The 17434-nt window shown below is 34.5% G+C and overlaps 2 protein-coding genes and 1 long non-coding RNA gene across 3 annotated transcripts; all 3 read left to right on the top strand.

The window, feature by feature from the left end:
- Nucleotides 1-1645: 1645 nt before the first annotated feature.
- On the top strand, nt 1646-6198 carry LOC124448244 (TNF receptor-associated factor 3-like). The gene is made up of 7 exons (XM_046999240.1): nt 1646-1791; nt 2720-2771; nt 2949-3047; nt 3114-3278; nt 3777-3932; nt 4105-4780; nt 5954-6198. Exons 1-7 carry the CDS (start codon nt 1646-1648, stop codon nt 6196-6198), a joined length of 1539 nt encoding a protein of 512 aa, XP_046855196.1.
- Nucleotides 6199-13951: 7753 nt separating this feature from the next.
- On the top strand, nt 13952-14616 carry LOC124448746. Its single transcript, XR_006949232.1, has 3 exons — nt 13952-13998; nt 14415-14513; nt 14579-14616. It is a non-coding gene; the product is annotated as an uncharacterized LOC124448746 (long non-coding RNA).
- Nucleotides 14617-15525: 909 nt separating this feature from the next.
- LOC124448727 (TNF receptor-associated factor 2-like) lies at nt 15526-17205 on the top strand. The gene is made up of 2 exons (XM_046999693.1): nt 15526-16099; nt 16689-17205. The coding sequence occupies exons 1-2, from the start codon at nt 15568-15570 to the stop codon at nt 16931-16933; spliced, it is 777 nt and encodes a 258-aa protein (XP_046855649.1). The 5' UTR covers nt 15526-15567; the 3' UTR covers nt 16934-17205.
- Nucleotides 17206-17434: the final 229 nt, after the last annotated feature.

Genomic DNA, 17434 nt, shown 5'->3' with positions numbered 1-17434 from the left:
TCCTACTTTTCCCCTACACAACAACATACCCCCCTATTATATACCTACATTGGGTCGGACCATTCAATTTTTAATCTGTTTTTAAAAATGAATACAAAAGTAGATTATATTGAAAACTAAAAGCATCTGGACGACAAAAATAGTAATTTGGCGTAGGATTTAATGGCATACAAGTGACGTAAATGACACACTGGGTTTATGCTAAATTGCTAATATTTTATTGCCAAAATGTGCCAAGAGAAAGACTCTGTTACATATAATCACTTCTTAAATGGTGAGAACACAGCAAGAAAAGAATATTTTGGGCAAAAATAGGACTAATTTTTAAAATATTTTCTTTCCCCTAACAATATCCCTACATTTTACAGTTTTCCCCGTATGTTTCAGAACTAGGTTTCCCCTACCACCTACAAACTACTTAATCTCTCGACTATAGGGGATTTCCCGTACAATTGGCAACACTGAACCTGTGTGTGTTTTACTTCCGCCATGTGATGAGGGTGGTTTTGCCGTGAGTTCTAGCATGGTTTTTTCCGATGTTTACTGTACTTTTTTCCTTTGGTTTCGAAATTATCATGATTTTACGGTTTAATGAACTTGGCCTTACGTCGAATTTTCAACTTTGTTGTGACCCTCGGCGACCTTTTAGAAGGGCATCTTAATTAACATACTCAATTCTAGGAAGCAATATAAAATTACTTAGTATTGCTTGTATTCAATTTCGCAAAATTGCTAATAATAATTAATTTACACTTTCATTTTTATTTCAATTTTCTCTTCACTTTACCGTATTTGGATATGGCTTTCGTGATTTCGTGTTGTCGGATTGCTAACTTTGGGATGTAAGTATAAATAGACAAGATTTGCATTCAGACAAGAATATCTTTGAGCGTAGAGAGCAGAAATTCTAAAGATGCACATATATTTATTGCAGGTGTCATCACGACGAAGATGCTTTAGAAATTAAATTTAGCTACGATATGGCAGATTAATGGGAAAAACAAACGGTGGATTACATGCAGAAATAAAAACCTTTATATAGCTGCACTATTTATTAATAAATATACGTGTAGACTACAGAGTGAGCGAAAAAGCTTGAATATTTCCGCATTTCCGGTGAGACTGGCTTGCGTTTATCATATCATTTAGCCATTCCATGAACATTCAGACTATCGTAATTGTCATGATGCATAACTGTAGAAATGCATGTATGAGTTTGGTATTGAATTCGTTAGGACAAATTCAAAAGCAGTATTAGCTAAAAAGTCTTGTAGCTACGTATTTTCATTTCTTTTGAATGAAATGCATTCATAATTTTAATACGATCTTGCACTTAAAAGAATATTAGATTCCATTAGAAAGTACTTCGTACAATAATCTATAAACGGGCCTTAATGCTTCAAGAAAGTTGCTTGTGCAAGCCTTTCTTGTAACGCCCTCTGTTGCTTTCTGTGTGTAGGATATACAGCGGTACCGAGCAAAATTGTTCCTTCTCCCTATCCCTGAAACAGAATTAGGACATGCATGTGGTCACAAATTTGTTATACTTTTATAAAGAACAGCAACTTATTCTTTAGTTATGCTAGGGCTTATTAGTATTGATTTTTTTTATTCAGTTATTTGGAAAGAATCGACGTCATTGAAGATGCCAGGAACAAAGATCCGTGATAAAGACCGGGAAAAAATCAACAAAAAGTTTATATGTACTTACTGTCATCAACTTCTCATCAATCCAATGCAGACTTCGTGTGGACATTTGTTTTGTCAATCTTGTATTGACATTATTCTAGAGTAAGATAAAATTTTCGTCTAAACCTTAACACGTTGTTTTGACAATGTGTGACAATGATAAAATAGTCGCGACTCTCTCTATCAAATATACGACTATTATCTAATAAAAGCCTTTCTTGAGACGTGAGTTTTTATTAGACGCCTCACTAAGTTATCTTCCTGTCTATAATAGACGCTATATCCAAGGGGCGAAACTAGAATGTAAATTGGGGGTATTCATATATTTAGCACTGCTTGAATTATTTGGTTTGTTAGCGTTTATAATTTCAAAAGAAATCAGCAAGACAGATCTCAATGTATGAATATTCTCTCCTTATTTAACGTTCAAGTTTTGCCCCTGTTATTTATTTACCCTCCCGGGCGTTTATTCGATAGTTCACGGTAGAATTCTTGATCAATTGACAACATTTGACAGGTATTGCTAGAATGTTATAATCACAATATTGCGTAATGTAATATCACATATCTCAAAGCAGTGCGTGTTACCTATGCCCATGTTTTATCACATATCGCAATGTTGAATCACACAACCCAATATTGTATCACATATCCCAATGTTGAATCACATATCCCAATGTTGTATCACATATCCCAATGTTGTATCACATATCCCAATGTTATATCACATAGCCCAATGTTGTATCACATATCCCAATGTTGTATCACATATCCCAATGTTTAATCACATATCTCAATGTTATATCACATATCCCAATGTTGTATCAAATATCCCAATATTGTATCACATATCCCAATGTTGAATAACATATCTCAATTTTTCAATCTTATGTCTCAATGTTGTATCACAAATTCCAATCTGCCATTTATCATTGTGGCTAAATGGTGAGAAAGTTAATTGTCTGTTTACCTAACCTCAATTTCATATTTATTAAAATAGTCGTAAATTTCATGAGTATTCAATGTTTAGAGGTCCAAATCCAAAATGTCCCGACGATCAAGAAAAATTAACCAAGAACAAAGTACGTGGAAAGAAAATTCCATACACATATATTATTAATAGTTTCTGCGGAAAGACTTAAACAAATAACTTCATTTGGCTAAATGTAATTGCGTAGAAAATCATTCTTAAATCTGCTTCATCTGCGTGAGTTAAAATACCAACATCCACCAACCGTTGAAATTTTTAAAAAACATAGATTTTCCCAGATGCTTTCACAAAACGTGAGTTGAAAATGATTCTTTTACATTGTCCCTCTGACAAGTGCGATTGGTTTGGCAACTATGACGAGTTGAAAGTGAGTTGAGCTGAGCAAATTATCCAAAAATTGCAACCTTTACTCAAATAAATTTTTTTTCGTTAGAGTCATTCTCAAGTTTGTGAGCATGCGATCATCAGCTGTATACATAAACAATGTAACATTCAGTTACCTCGCTCTCTCCTTGACGAACATTTGAAGAATGATTGTGAATATCGAAATGTAAAATGTGAATATTGTGTTGAAGATGTCCCGTATGCTTCATATATGGTAAGCAAAACATACGAGAACGGATCGTAGGAACTTAACGAGATGAGATGAATCGCCTAATATTTAACAAATAGATAACATTTAACCGTTGTCTATACAGTTAAAGATACATGTTTGTAAATGTAGTTCGTCCAGGTTGGTATAGTCCTAAGAAGAACTGTTTTTGTTGCTGTTGACTGACGTTTCGACAACTTTAGCGGTAGTCATCTTCATATTCAAAAGAAGAAGTCATTTCCATAACAAGGCAATTCTGATTGAATGTCGTCTTATAGATCGTACCTCTCGCCCAGTGAAATTGCTGAAATTCTATAATATTTTAATTAGCATTTATAACATTCCTGACAATCAACACAACAATAAATGCTTTTTAAATATATCAAAATATGTTTGTCTCCAACATCATAATTGTCGCCTTTCAGTTGAAACCACCAATGTAAATCTTTAAAGATATTAGACCGTACGCTAATCACAAAATCGTTGTTGCCTTTTAACATATAGGATCACTTGGAAAATGTGTGTGAAAATTATCCCGTGGCTTGTAAGTATTGTGAAGAAAAGATACCAAGGAAGGATATTGAACATCATGAAAAGACGACTTGTGATGAAGTGCTGGCTGAATGTGAATTTCAAGCCATTGGATGCAGCTATGATAAAGTAAGAACATTTGAATTTATTCAAAATTCTATGTCAAAAACAACGTAACAATCTGCGACAATCTTCCACTTGTAAGAGGCCATGAAGTGCTTTAATTAAACTTTTTCAAACAACAAAATTTCCAGAAACATATGGTGTTGTAGCACAGTCGTGATTTTGGTCTTTCTTGCAGACTTTAAAACGAAAAGAGATCCGTCAACATATGAATGACAATTTAATTCATCATGTCAGCGCCTTGTTACGATATGTTATGGCATTTGTTACACAGTTAAGTAACTATGTACCACGTCCAGAATTTACTACTGCTGTTCAAAACTTGGGTGACCGAATCACTGCTGTTCGTTCGAATCTCTCAGAAAAATTTGGAATGTTACAAGGTAAATATACAGGTCTTGAAAGGAGGATTGAGAGCATCGAGAGTCGCACTGGTAACGACAGTAACCCTCAGACGTCCTCAGAAGTTTCCTCGATGCGTGATAGGATTGCGACTCTAGAACGACAAGTGAGAGATAATTCCTCAACTATACTACGATTTCGTGAGCGTTTTGATCAAAATGATGAATCACTTGCGAGAAACACTGTAAAGATTGTGGACCTGGAGGCGCAACGCAGTACTCGAGCACTAGGTTCAAATCAGGCTATACACAGCTACAATGGTACGTTACTTTGGAAAATAGATAACTTCAAGAAAAAGAGACAGGACGCCATTAATAGTATCAAAACAGCCTTGTACAGTCCACCATTCTACAGTTCTCAATATGGTTACAAGATGTGTGCTAAGATCTATATGAATGGTGATGGTTTTGGAAAGGGAACTCATTTATCTTTGTTCTTTGTTGTCATGAAAGGTATAGACATTTTCCTTTGTTTTATTTTTGATGCTTTGAAAGTAGTGGATGTATATATTTTTCTGTTTCTTTTTCTCGACATTATGATTTAGCTAAGGTAGACTTTCTATAATTACGCTACGATATAATAAGAATGAACTCAATCATTATAAAGATATGTTTAAGGTTAAAATTAAATTTATCAGGGAATGTGAATTGAGATAATCTCAATCGAAGAACTACTTTTTAACAGAATGGAGTTTATTCAATGATTATTTTTATTGAATATGGACTTGAATGTTTAAAGTCAAGACATAATAAACTTAAAATACTAGCATCATTGGTATTGTGTACAGATCATAATGGAAACTTCCTTTTTTGATCGAGTCAAAGACTCCATCGTTATTTCCTTCTGTCTTGAATTATAGATAGTCTTATTGTGACCAGACTTAGCGTTTTTTAAGAAATAACCGCTTTTGACTTTTGGGTAGCTGCATGCGCACAAGCCGAATATTTTCCTTTCAATTTGATTATCTATGCCATTTGCTCTTTTCCCGAACTATCTTCTTCTTTTTTGGAAAAACTAGCCTAGAATATTCACAGCTTGTCTATATGACCTTCTTTATGTTTGGAAGTTGATGGTATCTTTGAATATATCAAAGTTATCATGGCAGTTGTTTCAAAAAAAACACTGCAACGCAATGTGATTGTTAACTTCACAGAAGATAGTGATCTTTGATTTTAGACTAGATATCTTCAAATTGACTGAAACAGAGTATTCAACATTTGAACCATAAACTTTCAGGTCATTAAGTTTGCTCTTAAAGTAGAAAAGAAAAGTATAAAGGAGCAACGTAAATTGTTACATAACAATTGCTAATAAAACAAATTGTGTTGGAAGGTGAATGAAGCTAAACGCCTTTGGTTTTTAGGAGAAATTTTGTGGATGTTTGTTAATTTAAGTCAGAGCATGAAAAGATGCACTTGACATTAAACAGCGTCCATAAGTAGATGCATTGATATGAGACAGAACACTTAACCTTAGGAGAAGAACGTTTACTTTAATAAGGGAAATTTAGAAATTCTCAGAAATTACGTGGGAATTCAACTTAAGCACTATGCCGAACTGTGTCGACATTTTTAAGTGCAAAATACTTTTAACGATCGTATGTAATTGCATATTATTATTCTTAGGTGATTACGATGCACTTCAAGCATGGCCATTTCAAAAAAAGATCACGATGATGTTAATGGATCAAGGAAACGGTGATCACATGATTGATGCTTTTCATTCAGATCCTCAAAGCTCCTCGTTTCAGCGACCAAAGTCAGATATGAATATCGCCTCTGGATCACCTCTTTTTATGCCATTGGAAAGTTTAAAAAATCGCCAATACATTAAAGATGCTACATTGTTCATGAAGATGATTGTTGACTAGAAAGGTCGGAGATGAGGAGGGATAGATCCAGAGAGTGGTGCAAAACAGAGCATATACCTTGATGGACGAAAGATTTTTAACATTCGCCAATTTAGAAACTAAGTTACTAATAGAGCGCACAGAGTATATGTCCTTCATTTTTGAACATTTTCAATTTTAAATTTTAGCTGGCTTCACGGGTGTATAACTTTAGTTTAGTTAGGTATTTTGTTATTAAATTACAGAAAAATTTTCCTCCACCTATCTTATCTTGCCTGTTTGAAACTCATTTACGTAACAAAATTATATCTAGGACATATTGCTTGTTGTGTTGAGTGTTCAACGGAAGTTGTTCGAGATGCAATGATTTGCTTGGGACCCAATGGGTTGCGTATAAACAAAGCAGCACCAGATTTAAATTTGCAGTATTTTCCCTCACAGTGCCGTGCTGTCTTGATTAACATTTACCATAACGTTTTTCTTTCGTGTGCTTTCCTCCTGCAGCAAGAGATATTGAATGTACCAAAATATTCAGAAGGAAAATGTAAAAGGGGGGGCGATTGCAGGGAGAAAACAAAATCTTTTATAAATGAGAATGTCTATTCTTATTTTTGCTCCCAAAATACTCTTTTCTTCCTGTGTTCTCACCATTTAAGAAGTTATTGTAACAGAATCTTTCTGTTGGAACATTTTGTGACCATATATGGCAATAGAAGATTTAGCAATTTATCATAAACACAATGACGAAGAGACAAAGTTTTCCAATCTCCATCAAAGAATAACGAGAGCATAACTGATGCTGATGGTCGCTAGCTGTGGTGTGACACCCTACTAAGTCATAAAAACCCTGTTGAAAAGTTAATCAATTATAGATGTACATTCAGTGTATCAAAAAACTGCGACTTTATATTTTGCATAGGAGGAATGGCAGCATCCATTTACGCTGCTGGGATTTGATAACATTCTAATGCTGTGCTTTCAATAATTTACACGATTTGCCCTGTATTACTCAAAAGTAAGCACAGTGCTATACAACAATAAAACTTTGAACATTCATTTAAAAGAACCGAAGGTAAATAACATTGAGTTTATAGTAACATTATTGATTTTATCCGTTTGGTCAAAAAATTTGGACAATTCTCTGTAATTCTTATGTTATTCCTGGTTTAAGTTTAAAAAATGATATAGACCTTACAAAGTACAGCATATTTATTTTGCCTTTCAGTAAAACTTTAACTGAATACAACATTTTTTCTGGGGAAAAAAGGAAAACAGCTACTGCGCTTAATTAGATAATTTTTGCAAATCAACGGGAAATTTTAGCTGAAGTAAGAACGAAAATACTATGGAGAATGAACTATCCTTGGGAAAATGCGATACTGGTAATTCTGTAAAATGATTATTTGTTTACAAAATGGTGACCATTATGAGACAGAAGGCAAACTCATAACTTATAACTAGAAGTTCCTATCCTCTTGCGTTAGAACTTCTAGTTATAAGTTATATGTGTGTACAGGTGTATATTTTTCCCACTGAGATCTTTAACAACTGAATTATAATTGGCATGCAGAATGAAAAATGTTCTCAAACAAAGGCAGTCCATAAAATTTTACATAAGCTAAATTTTTATAGTGATACTGAAGTGTGACATCGACCACATTGCCATAAATGGAGTGAATGGAAAGATCATTTACGACGAATCATATATACAAGTATGACAATAATGCTTTTGACATTGTTTCTTTTGAAGTTTAATATTATAAAATTACACAGATGCTTGAGAAATAGGTCATAAGTTTCGTCATTTTTTGTACACAAGTGATTTTATGGAAGGTTATTTTAACAGAAATAAGTCTGAAATCATTGACATATTAAGACATACACAAACCGAAAAGACAAATGGTTGTCAGCCATTATTATTATTCTCATGGTGCAAAATGCCATGCTTGCAATTTCGTATGTATATTACGTCAGATATTGATGGCGTGACAAAAATGCAAGCCAAATTTGGCATATTTTGATCTACTGAAATTCAAAAAAAAAACCGCTCTGTGTTAAAATAGGAAGCTGGCTTACTTATTTACTGATTTAAATCTATAACAAACCGAAAAAATGAACTTTTCGGTATGGTTCACATGTCTATTTAAATATATTCAGAAATGTGCTGCATCATTATTATATACATATATATATATGGTACTTCCCCTTTTTTCGTACCTAAGTTACCGTAAGTGATGATAAGTTCTTTGAACAAACAATTTTAAAAAAAGATTAAAAGTTTCAAACTACTCATTTGCTATGGTGTAAGGTTCAGACGAATAACATGCGTTTACTAAAGCGTGTTTAAGTTTGAAGTTTTGTATCGTAACACATTACGATTAACGTTATTGTTGGCATCAGCCGGCGTGGGCGAGCAACATTGTTTCGCAAATCTCAAGAGACTGATTGCAAGTCAAGAATACAACTCAAGAGTATATTGATGAGATTTGAAATTTTTTTAATCTTTTTTAATATTTCGCACATTTTTACTCATTTTGGACTTTGGTTCCAGCTAAAGGGAAAGTCTTAATTTCGTGGGTGTGGGTGCCCCTGACATAGGGCTCCGTCCGCATTATTACTTTGAATCCGTATAGTTTTTGTGACTTTTGTCCATACAAATTATATGTAAAGAGTATAAAAATAAATCTCGTAAATGTTTACGGAAGTTTTCTTAATCAAATTCGATTAGACACATTTATCACATTCGCTTAAGTAACATGTCTTGCTATGCCTTCACTGCAGATTGCTGAGGTGTAGTGAGAGGTTTACTTTTAATAAATCACATTTAATCATGGATGCAAAACAAAGACTTTTATATGCAATTGTCCTAATGGAGCTCAGCATATCAATAAACTTTCTGATTTTCCTGGCTACTGATGCGGCTCGTTTAACTTTGTTTTTCTTCTTGTTTACATACTGAAGAAATGGATTATTGTAATGCCCGTAATGTACGCTGTGTGGCTAACTACAGGTATTTGGTAAACAATAAAGGAATATGTACCCATGTCCATACCTACCAAAAGTCAAACAGCAAGTTATCGACGCAGTTGCTCATTGCGGGGGTTGAATGTTTCCATTTAAGGCATAGACTTTGATTTCCTGTTATTTTCTTCCTTTTATGAACTAGTATTTATCAACCTTGTAAAAATTATATACTTTTTTAAATAGTTTACGAGCAATTGTCATAGCATAGTCCTATAAATAAGTTGTTTTGTTAAATAAGAATAAATTAGAAGCATTGGTACAGCAATATGTATTATGGAACTGTAAGTATTAAGCGCAGAAAACAAATTTGCTTTGCAAAAAATCAGAATTTGGAAGTATGTATTGTTCTCTGATATATGGTCAAAAGATCAATCTGTTTGAGTGAGTCATTTATCTTGAATTGAGATTTGTTACCAGCGCGTGTTCGAATGACGGTATGGCAATAATGTTTGATTTGATCACATAAAGTAATACAGCTTGAACAAGTCTTAGGAGTCTCTAGACATATCGCGTAAGCAGAAGCAGTCAAAATTGTTCATTCATATTCTCCTAGAATAGAGACTTTGATTTTGGGAAGTAATAATTAGTTGTACGAACTAATAAACTATTTGTTTTGCTATACACTGTGTGTGGTAATGGCTCAGATTTATCTAAAGAACACAAGATAAACCAGTTTTCTTCTGACATCTGTGGGTTTTTATAGCTAAGAAAGAAGCTTTTCAAATGTGCACTAATTTTGCAACGAGTTGCTTTTGCGCCATTATCGTAAACCTTCGTATGTTGCATAAATTCATTAAATTTAGTAACTGCCCTTTACAGTATTAATTTGCCCTTCATTGAGAGAAAAAGGGAACAATTTTAATCCATTTATTTGCTTTCAAATAGTCGATGAAAACAACAATAGCGCGTGAGCAGTTATAACGGATTACAAAGGACCTATAGGCCAACAACCTTGAAATTACAAGAGTCGTAGGACACCCAAACGAAAACGCACCTCAGCCATTTTTCTATCCAAAAAAAAACACATTGAGAAATTTGGGCTTAGGGACTGGTCTGTTTGTTGCATGTATAGGTGCACTCACAGTACGATGTACCTCTAGTTGTTTAATGTTGTATTACATCAAGTGTTACAGGAGGAAATTAGGTACGAAAGGCACTGATATGCGAAGAAAGGCCACCCATTCAACATAATGAGGGAGCCAGGCCACCTGAGAGGTTGATCCGGCCCTGCGGATGACAATGAAAAAATATAAATACCATATGAATAACTTATCCTTTTCAATTCAAAATGAGAAGTGCGTTTTTCAATTTAGCGTCTTGTTTTCTGGTAATACTATGCAACGACTGTCCCAGTTAAATATGAAGTTTACGTTAATTATGTGTCTATATTCATACATTCAATTGTCCCCCATAATTTTTTACAAAGCCAGTCCACTTTCAAAAGAAATGAGTCTGGTACAACCGAATATATGATTATACATCCTCAAACATGGTTGCAATTTAAAGCAGCAATTTCAGCAGTTGTAGCAGCAAGGGTAAGAGCTTCGTGGTCGAAATCTTTTAGGAAAGCGCGTTAAAAAATTCTAAAGAAGACGAATGTCTGAACATGGTGCAAACGGACGACACGGAAAAAGTTTTAAGCGTTATTGAAAAAAGCTGGAAGATCTCATTGACAAATTGCGATGCCAGTGATAGACTCCAAAGTTACTAATACTGACCATCAACTGGACTATGCATGCGAAAATTTATTCGACATGATAGGTTGCAGATGTTAAACTGCTCTCATCAAGAAGACTAGCGAATCAGTTACACGAGCTACATTAACTATTTTTGGAGACCCCAGCTTGCCCACAAAAATCAAGACCTTTCGTATTTTTTCTGTGTGCTTGTTCGCACAGCTCATTGTTCAATGTTCATGGTTTGCTCTTTGTTTGCGAACGCATCCTGACGGCAACTTGACGAACCATTAGAGGTTCTTTCAAATTATATATGTGGGTTTATCGATCAAATGATAGCAAAAGTGATTGCTGTCCCATGTAATGGGCTCGCCCGTTTCTGTTGTAGTTGCTGAAATTGTAATGCAACCTATAGAGGAACGGTCGCTCATGACTTACAAACATGCACTACCTTTTTGGTTTCGCTAAGTAGATGACACAATCACAGCACTACATGCAGACGAGATTGATGACTTCCATACTCACATCAACAAACAGAGCAGCCACATACAATTTACCAAAGATGTCGAAGAAAACGGAACTCTTCCTTTTCTCGAGTGTTTGTTAAAACATGACAATCAAAAACTACGAACAATAGTTTTTCGCAAGCTACCACATACTGACCGACTACTAGACCAATCATCTTACAACACTACATCACACAAAGCCACCACAATCAGAACATTAACAAGACGCGCACAAATCATATGTGAATCACCGGACGCTCTACAAAACGAAAACAACTATCTCAAACGTGTTTTTGACAAAAACAACTATAACTCTGACTTTATCAAACGCAACACTTACAAACCCAACGAACCCAAAGGTACGTCTGAGACTATCTCGCGTATCTTACGACCATACAACATACGTGTTGCACATAAACCAATCACAACGTTACGACAAGTACTAACGAACATAAAGGACAAAGAACAACCCAACGAACGACAAGGTGCAGTTTACAAAATAAACTGCTCTGACTGCCGCGCCTCCTATATCGGGGAAACTGGCAAGAACTTAAACATAAGACTTACTGAACACAAACGAGCTACTAAGAAACAAGACAAAACTAATCACATTGCCGAACATCACAGAATCACAAAGCACAACATTGACTGGGACTCGGCAAATGACTCATCACTTACAGTACTGACTATAGGCAACGGCTTACATTAGAAAGTTAATATACCAACTTGGAACAAACCCTCCTGAACAGATCACAGCAATTACCGGCACCTTACAAACGACTTATTTACAATACAAACAAACGATCAACTACAAACATTACACTTCACACTAATTCACAATGACAATACACAATTGACACCCACATATTACAACTAAAAACATCACACCTAAATCACACATCACAACTAAAAATAAAATATTTCACTTCACACTAATCCACAATGACAATACACATTTCCTGTACACACAATACAATGACGTAAGAACCAGATAACAAATACGGCTAACCTGACGTTTACTCCTCATTTGACTCTGAAGATGACTACCGCTAAGGTTGTCGAAACGTCGTCAGTCAACAACAACAAAAACAGTCCTTCTCAGGACTTTACCAACCTGGACGATCATCATTTACAAACAATACCTTCGAAAGATGAACAAATACTCGCCTCTTTCTAAACTTGTGGAATGGCTCTGTTTGCCATGTACCTGGAATGAAACTACGAGTACAACTATTTGAAAAGACCCTCTACTCATTTGTATCATTTACATTTATTCGGCATAAAACTGTACATTTCAGAAAATTACTCGCGCGAGTTTAATTGTTTTTCATTCGGGAGATTGTGTTAGAATTGCTAATTGTTGTACGCCATTAGCTATAATTATGTCATATTCATTTCACCCAATTTTGCTGGTGAAATGCGATTTGTACATGTAGAAACATTGGAATGTAAATTGACACTGTCAAAACTGTGTTTAGAAGGGTGATTAGCGTGGAAAATAGACAATTTCAGTTATTTTAGACCGGCTTCTCAGTGCGCAAACATATTAGAAAGAAGTGAAGAACCCCCTATTTTATCAAAAGCTTATCATATGATATACTACTGATTTTAAATTCTGTCTGTTCCCTATACTTGTCATAATGGATGGTTATCATAATGGAAAATTGGATCTGATTTGAGATCATGAATGGTGTGTTATAATAAAAAAGTGATGAAGCATATAATGCAGTGCAACAAGAAAGCCTTTATTCCAACTCAACTTATATCAACATGCATGAGCTGCAGCCTGCTTGTGCTCAGTCAGCTAAATTTGAGATTATTGTTGTTTTTTTACACTCCAATATTTCTGCAATTGTGTGAGACCATATTAATTTTGACAAAATTTTCATTGTAGTGTTAAGGATTTGCCATCATTCAATATGCCGGGAACAAAGATACGCAATGAAGACAAGGAAACTCTCCATGCAAAGTATATTTGTACCCACTGTCATCTACTCCTCTTCAGTCCAATGCAGACCATGTGTGGACATTTGTTTTGTGAATCTTGTATAGAGATCCTGCTTGGGTAATTTATTGTTGAAATTTTAACCTTAAATTGTGACTGTTGTAACTGAATCGATTGATGTTATTAAAACGTATAACAATATTGAATATGGTAGTTAAATATCTTACGTTTTTCCAATGTGATAATTTGTCTTTAAAACATGTCGCATTTAAATTTAGTATTGCATAATCCAACGTAATAATATGATATTCCATTTCAAATTGTGGTATCCCATATTCCACTGCATGATTCCAACGATCTAGATATTGCATTTTTAACCCAAGATGACATTCCATCTTAGTTGCACCCATCCGAATAGGTTCTACGCATCTGCTTATTGCTTGTTTTCATTATGTTATACTTTTAATGCAAGAGAAGAATGTTTGAGGATCCTAAATTCATGCTTATCATTGACGTTAAGATAAAACAGTCTTGCTCTGAACATTGTGATTTGCGTGCCTTAGAATGACCTTTATTCCACGTTCATCGCATCTTTTTTAAAGTTTTTACAATCTGTAGAAATCCTGATCCGAAATGTCCTAAAGATCAAGAAAAATTGTGCAGAAATGAGGTAGGTGAAGTTCTGACAGAAAATGTCCATACCGCAATATATCAATCACTGATTGAGAAAGCCTTGCACGAAAAATTTGGTATTATTACATAAAACAAAAATTCTCAACGTCTGTTTCGTCAACTGATCAGTAATTGTTACACCAACCGTTAAAGCGCGTATATCAAGTTCCGAGAAATGACTTGACACGGATACAACTTTCCACTTTACGATGCAAGTGTGTTCTCCTAAATTCGTCACTTCCGGTGCTGAGTCATGTACTTCTATGATCAACATAACCATTCAAGATAAAATTTTCGGCCTATCGAACATACTGCAAATGTTCCTAAAATCGATTTAACAATTTAAAAAGTTATATTTCCCTGACTCTGATGTAAGCACTTTAACAGCCTTAAACATCAACTGAATCTATATAGATTTTCCCGGATACTTTTACAAAGCGTGAGTTGAAAAAGATTCGTTTACATTGTCCCTACGAACAGTGCAAATGGTTTGGCAGCTATCAGGAATTGGAAGTGAGTTCAGAAAGTTACCATGAAAGTGCTGCATAACTACTTATTAAGTTTTTATTTTTCGTCAGAGTCATTCTCAAGTTTGTGAGCATGCGCTCATCAACTGTGTACATAAGCAGTGTAACATTCAGTTACCTCGCTCTCTTCTCGACGAACATTTGAAGAATAAATGTCATTATCGAAATGTGAAATGTGAATATTGTGGTAAAGATGTCCCGTATGCTTCACTTAAGGTACGAGGAATATTTCAGCATAGATTAATGAAACACAGTGAGATTTAAAAAATTATATTTACATCGCACTTGTACTTAAAAGAATGAAATGAAAATTTATCCTTTTCATATACATGAGTCTATATAATGTGTATAGAATGTAACCTTTTCTTTCATATACATGCGTCGACATTGCTTCAGCCTGTCAGATGGCACTAATTCTTTTTTGCCATCTTTCAAGTTGTCTATTTTCTAATTGTCGTTGCTTTTTACATTCATTTTACATATAGGACCACATAGACAATGTTTGTGAAAATGCACCCGTGGTTTGTAAATTTTGTCAGAAGAAGATACCAAGGAAAGATAGTAAACAACATGAAGAAACAACTTGTGATGAAGTGCCAACTAAATGTGAATTTCATGACATTGGATGTAACCATGATCAAGTAAGAATATATGATTTGTTTTACATTTTCAAGTCAGCAACGACACGGTTGAACAATCTTTAAATTGAACAAAATTCACGTCAAAAGTTTTGCATAGTATAGGCTAATATATTTTATAATTTGGTATGAGGTCTTCATCAAAGTTAGATTCAAACTATGTAATGAAATGAAAAGTAAATGGTATCCAATAAACGTCTTCTTGACGACGGTTTGGTTATTGAATGTGGCACAATTTTTGTGTCTTTCTTTCCACAGACCATAAAACGAAGAGAGATCCGTCAACATATGAATGAAAATTTAATTGATCATGTGAGCCTCTTGTTACGATATGTTATGGCATTTGTTACACAGTTAAGTAACTATATACCACGTCCAGAGTTTACTACTGCTGCTCTAAACATGGGTGATCAAGCTACTGCTGTTCGTGCAAATCTTTCAGAGAAATTTGTGATGTTAGTGGGTAAACTTACAGGTCTTGAAAGGAGGATTGAGAGCATCGATAGTCGTGGTGGTAGCGATAGTAACCCCCAGATGTCCTCAGAGATTTCCTTGATGCGTGATAGAATCTCGACTCTCGAGCAGCAATTACGAGACAATTCCTCAACTATAATACGATTTCGTGAGCGCTTAGATCAAAATGACGAATCACTTGCGAGAAACACAGTTAAGATTACGGACCTTGAATCTCAACGTGGTTCGCGTACACTTGGGTCGAATCATTCCATACACAGCTACAATGGTACGTTACTGTGGAAAATTGATAACTTCAATCGAAAGAGACAGGACGCCATTAATGGTATCAAAACAGCCTTGTACAGTCCACCATTCTACAGTTCTGAAAATGGTTACAAGATGTGTGGTAAGATCTATATGAATGGTGATGGTTTTGGAAAAGGAACTCATTTAGCTTTGTTCTTTGTTGTCATGAAAGGTATAAACATATTCCTATGTTTTATTTTTGATGCTTTGAAAGTAACGGATGTATATATATTGCTGGTTTATTTTCTTTTTCTGGACATTATGATTTAGTCAAAAGTAGACTTTCTATAAATGCGCTATGATATAATAAGAGTGAACTCAATAATTATGATGACATGTTTAAGGTTAAAATTAAATTTATCTGGGAATGTGAATTGAGATAATCTCAATCGAAGAACTATTTTTTGACAGAATGGAATTTATTCAATGCTTTTTTTTATTGAATTTGGACTTGAATATTTAAAGTCAAGACATAATAAACTTAAAATACTAGCATCATTAGTATTGTGTAGAATTCATAATGGAAATTTCCTTTTTTGATCGAGTCGAAGACTCCCTCGTTATTTCCTTTATTCTTGAATTATAAAAAGTCTTATTGCAACCAGACTTGGCGTTCTGTACAAAATGAGGGAGGGAGTCCTCATTTACTTTAAGAAGGGAAATTTTGAAATTCTCAGAAATTACGTGAGAATTCAACTTACGCACTATGCCGAATAGTGTACTGCCAACAATCGTATGTAATTGTATATTAATAATCTTAGGTGATTACGATGCACTTCAAGCATGGCCATTTCAAAAAAAGATCACGATGATGTTAATCGATCGTGAAAATGGTGATCACATGATTGATGCTTTTCATTCAGATCCTCAAAGTTCCTCGTTTCAGCGACCAAAGTCAGATATGAATATCGCCTCTGGATCACCTCTTTTTATGCCATTGGAAAGTTTAAAAAATCGCCAGTACATTAAAGATGATGCATTGTTTATAAAAATGATTATTGACTAGAAAGGTTGGAGATGAGTAGGGATAGATCCAGAGAGTGGTTGCAAAACAGAGCATTTACTTTGATGGACGAAAGATTTTTAACATTCGCCAATTTGAAACTAAGTTACTAAAAGAGCGCACAGAGTTTATGTCCTTCATTTTTTATCATTTTCAATATTAATTTTTAGCTAGCATCATGGGCGTATAATTTCTAGTTTAGTAAGGTATTTTTTTATTAATTTACAGAAAACTTTTTCTCCATGTATCTTAACTTGCCTGCTCCAAACTCATTTCCGTGACGAATTTATATCAAGGACATAATGCTAGTTGTGTTGAGTGTTCAACAGAAATTTTGGTTTGCAACGAGTTGTTCGATATGCAATGATTTGCTTAGGATACAATGGGTTGCGTACGAAAAAAGCAGCACCAGATTTCAATTTGCAGTATTTTTCCTCAACTTTGTCTCTTTGCATTTTACTTTATCTCCAATGGTACTACGGGTAGTTTATATGAGATATTGTG

The sequence above is a fragment of the Xenia sp. Carnegie-2017 genome, unplaced genomic scaffold (assembly GCF_021976095.1).
Source record: "Xenia sp. Carnegie-2017 unplaced genomic scaffold, XeniaSp_v1 HiC_scaffold_23, whole genome shotgun sequence".
In the NCBI taxonomy this organism is placed as follows: domain Eukaryota; kingdom Metazoa; phylum Cnidaria; class Anthozoa; order Malacalcyonacea; family Xeniidae; genus Xenia; species Xenia sp. Carnegie-2017.
Note: the sequence above shows the minus strand (reverse complement) of the source record. Positions and strands in the feature narration are given on the sequence as shown.

What these genes read in the sequence shown, in the direction of transcription:
- LOC124448727 (XM_046999693.1), top strand. Translation starts at nt 15,568, where the DNA reads ATGGGTGATCAAGCTACTGCTGTTCGTGCAAATCTTTCAGAGAAATTT. An exon ending in GTTCTTTGTTGTCATGAAAG is followed by an intron (nt 16,100 to 16,688) that starts GTATAAACATAT and finishes TAATAATCTTAG; the next exon opens with GTGATTACGATGCACTTCAA.
- LOC124448244 (XM_046999240.1), top strand. Translation starts at nt 1,646, where the DNA reads ATGCCAGGAACAAAGATCCGTGATAAAGACCGGGAAAAAATCAACAAA. An exon ending in TGTATTGACATTATTCTAGA is followed by an intron (nt 1,792 to 2,719) that starts GTAAGATAAAAT and finishes TTCAATGTTTAG; the next exon opens with AGGTCCAAATCCAAAATGTC. An exon ending in AAAAATTAACCAAGAACAAA is followed by an intron (nt 2,772 to 2,948) that starts GTACGTGGAAAG and finishes TAAAAAACATAG; the next exon opens with ATTTTCCCAGATGCTTTCAC.